The sequence below is a fragment of the Capsicum annuum genome, chromosome 7 (assembly GCF_002878395.1).
Source record: "Capsicum annuum cultivar UCD-10X-F1 chromosome 7, UCD10Xv1.1, whole genome shotgun sequence".
Lineage (NCBI taxonomy): Eukaryota > Viridiplantae > Streptophyta > Magnoliopsida > Solanales > Solanaceae > Capsicum > Capsicum annuum.
In genome coordinates, this window is record NC_061117.1 from 219,391,281 (window position 1) to 219,394,727 (window position 3,447).

The following is a 3,447-nucleotide window of genomic DNA, read 5'->3' on the forward strand; positions in this document are numbered from 1 at the left end:
TCAAAACTGCAACTAATACTTAAAAATACATATCAAGTATACTAAAAATACATATAGCCAAATACTATTTATGAGTAGTTAATTCAACACCATTCAACAATATATTTTCACAATTACGCTATCATCTTCACAAATCAGCTTATACTCCCTAAATTTCATCATAACAGAAAATACATATTAACTAGTTGAATACAATACTTAACAGTTAAAAAAAAATACATTTACAAACAAAAAAACTACCTCTTCCTCACTTTCTTCTTCAGATTCATCAGCATAAGATTTGTCAACATCGTCTTCAATTTCTGTAGATTTGTTTTTCTTTTCGTAGCTTTTTTTAGTTTTTTTCTCCTTTGGAGAAGGAGTTTTCTTCAACCCTTTTTTTTTCAAAATTTTGGTCATCTTCACTACGTCGTGCGAAACTTCGACCTAATCTCCTTCAATCTCCCAAATTTGTTCAACTGTAAAGGATTTGAAACAACTCTAACTAAATCTTCTTGAGTTAACCCAAGACTAAAAGATGGTGCATCAAACAGTAAATTCATATTACTTGTAACACTAATTGTAGGTGTTTTTGCTATGTGTTCATCCATTAAAACACAAAACCCTTAAACTCTGATTTTCAGATGAACTAAAGTAGAACAAAAAAAAATTAAACCGCTAACATGCAATTAATAGTTACCTGAAATCGGCGAACCAAATCCTTTCACAGATCATGGAGGAATCGTGCAAAGGGCGGGATTAATGGTTAATGGCGAAAAAAAAGGAAGTAAAAATTTAAAAATAAGAAAGGATAATGAAGAATGAGTGAAAAGGGGGATTTTATCACAGTAAAAATAATTAGGCGGCAAAAAAGTAGGGGACCACTTAAAATAATGTTATAAATGCTACATAATGTAATTATGAAAAAGTATTGCTATTTTTTGTAATTTAGTACTTAGGTATGATATGTCCTGTATTTTTTCCATTTTTAGAAGTTTAGAAACTTATGTTGTTTACTTAGGTAATTTTTCCCTTATTTATTAGTTTTTGGTTACACTGCCCATGCCTTTTTACCATCTTGATGAATTGGGCCTTCATGTGGGCTTCAACTCCTTCTGTTTAGGCTTCCCTTGGGCTGGACCACTTCAAGGAAATAACGCCCCAAGCCCAATCCAAGTTTGAAAAGAAATGTCCAGGATCGAAATAGTAATACAACAATCAGATCTTTCTATAATAACATCGCACTATGACAATTATGTTATGTGGAACTAATGTTTCATTTTATTATCTTATGTGTTCTCTGTAACAGCATTTCTCAATAGCTACTAAAAAATATCAAGATAAATGATGTTGTTATGAAGAGGTTCGACTGTATGGAGGAATTACAACACTTGCAACAAAAGAAACTAAACATGAACAATAATAGAGACGAAAATAAAAATGGTCCAATTTATAATTTGGTGCACGAAACTATGTGGCAAAAAAAAAAATTATATTTGTTCAAATAGCTGCCTTGATAACCAGTTTTCTTGAAGTTATGTATTTTAATCAGAAAAGAATGTTGTATCAATTGACACACATCTAGAATAATTGACATAATAAGACATTTTTTTATAGGATAAAAGATAGGATCATTCTAGGTTTTTTCTTCCTTCTTTTTTGAAAAGACAGATTCAACCAAATAAACATAGAAATAATAAAGAACTCGTTTATACAATCTTCACAATTGACATAACGTCTTAAGTATTATAGAATACATAATGAGATAAACCCTTCAATACAACTCCAAAAAAAATAAAAATAAAACACACTCTTCAATCAAGACATAATTTTACAAAATTAATCTACTGGACTTAGCTGTGGACCCACTCATTTTATCCACTTATTATCTCGGACATGAAATCCTCATATATCTAATTATATAGAGCTAATATGAAGAAAAACATTTTCTTAAAGCATTTTGTAAGTTACCCTCCAACGAAATTCATCTGCTTCTTCATCTCTAACGAAAGTGTAGGCTTTCAAATTTCCATCAACTTCTAGTCTAAGATATGTCAATGTTGTGTTGTAATTAACAAAAGCCATAACATGTGAACTTCTCTTTGTTGATTTTGCCAATCTATAATCCAATTTCAGTCTTTTATTCCCACTATTCAATTTTACAGATTCCAAACTGCTATTACCAAGATCGAACCAAGCTAATTCTACGTCTAGCTTGGTTCCATTGTAGATACCGAACAATTTCGGTTGCACTACCAAGCTATAAGGCCCGTTCACGGTCTTTTTCACCGAGGCCCGGCTTACGAGCTTATTCGGGCCGGACAAACGGAGTGTTTGGCCCACTAGTAAAGTGTCAGTGGGATGATTGAAACTCTGCCAGATGAATTTTCCCTTGGAGTCATGTAGCACCATGTTACCATTAGGCAACAACTTGAACCCTGTCACGCCCTTATTGGCCGTATTTGTTTGCCATGCAATTCGACCGTCGGCATCAGCCAATACGAGGTTTCCATTTGTCCCGAAAGTGAGAGTGGCATTTTCTTTAACGGGGTTTCCCCTGTTAGCTTCCCACACCCAACGCATGAGCGATTCAGAACGGACAGTGCCCATTCGCAACGCTAGTGTCCATGCGTTAGGTGTTGTGTTGTAGAAACAGAGCTGAAACGGAGTAGTGGCGATACTAAGAACGCGGTAATCAGCTCTGTATTCGACAACATAAGGTCCTAATTCGCCTTCGTTAACGAATTTGAAGGTGTTTTCAGCTGGAACTTGGGCAATGCAAGAAAATATTTGGGAGAAAAGAAATAGAGAGACGAGAAGTGTAGTAGGCCATGAAGAAGACATGTTTAATTTTTCTTGTTTAGTTTGTTTGTTATGATACATTTGCTTCTTGAGATTAATTGGTATTTATAGATGGATGGGGAATATGATAACTAATTAATTAGTTTTATATTGTTGATCATAATCTTTACGATTTTTTGCGTGCATGGCTAGTTGATATAAACTAGTATATGCATGGGTCCATATATAATTACATTAATAATTTGTGTCAAATTCTTGAATATAAAGTTATATTCAAAAGTGGTCAATGTTGATGTGCTGTCCGTGCATAGGGTATTGGAAAAGAATAATTATGGGCATAAATAATAGTACCGCCTCCATTTCGAATTAGTTTACCTCTAAAAGAATTTATTTTAATTTACTTGTCTAATTTATCAAATTAAGATTATTTTATATAAATTTTTTTCATTCTACCTTTAATAGGTATTAAATATAACTACACTTTTCAAAATTTATGAAAATAACACTTATATTTTCAATACAAATTTTATGAAACTCGACTTTTTTTCTTCTTTTCAAGGAGTATTACTAGTATTCCTATAAAATTTTCAATCCATGCATGCATATACTATAATTTTTCATGTTTAATTAATTATTGAGTCTTACAATGTTAAAAAAGGTAAAAAA

The 3,447-nt window shown here is 32.3% G+C and overlaps 1 protein-coding gene across 1 annotated transcript; it reads right to left on the reverse strand.

Annotated features, from left to right (window-relative positions):
* Positions 1-1,673: 1,673 nt before the first annotated feature.
* On the reverse strand, positions 1,674-2,875 carry LOC107877388 (epidermis-specific secreted glycoprotein EP1). Its single transcript, XM_016724042.2, has one exon. The coding sequence runs from the start codon at positions 2,860-2,862 to the stop codon at positions 1,930-1,932; it is 933 nt and encodes a 310-aa protein (XP_016579528.2). The 5' UTR covers positions 2,863-2,875; the 3' UTR covers positions 1,674-1,929.
* Positions 2,876-3,447: the final 572 nt, after the last annotated feature.

Coding starts and splice junctions, on each gene's coding strand:
- LOC107877388 (XM_016724042.2), bottom strand. CDS start 2,862: ATGTATCATAACAAACAAACTAAACAAGAAAAATTAAACATGTCTTCT.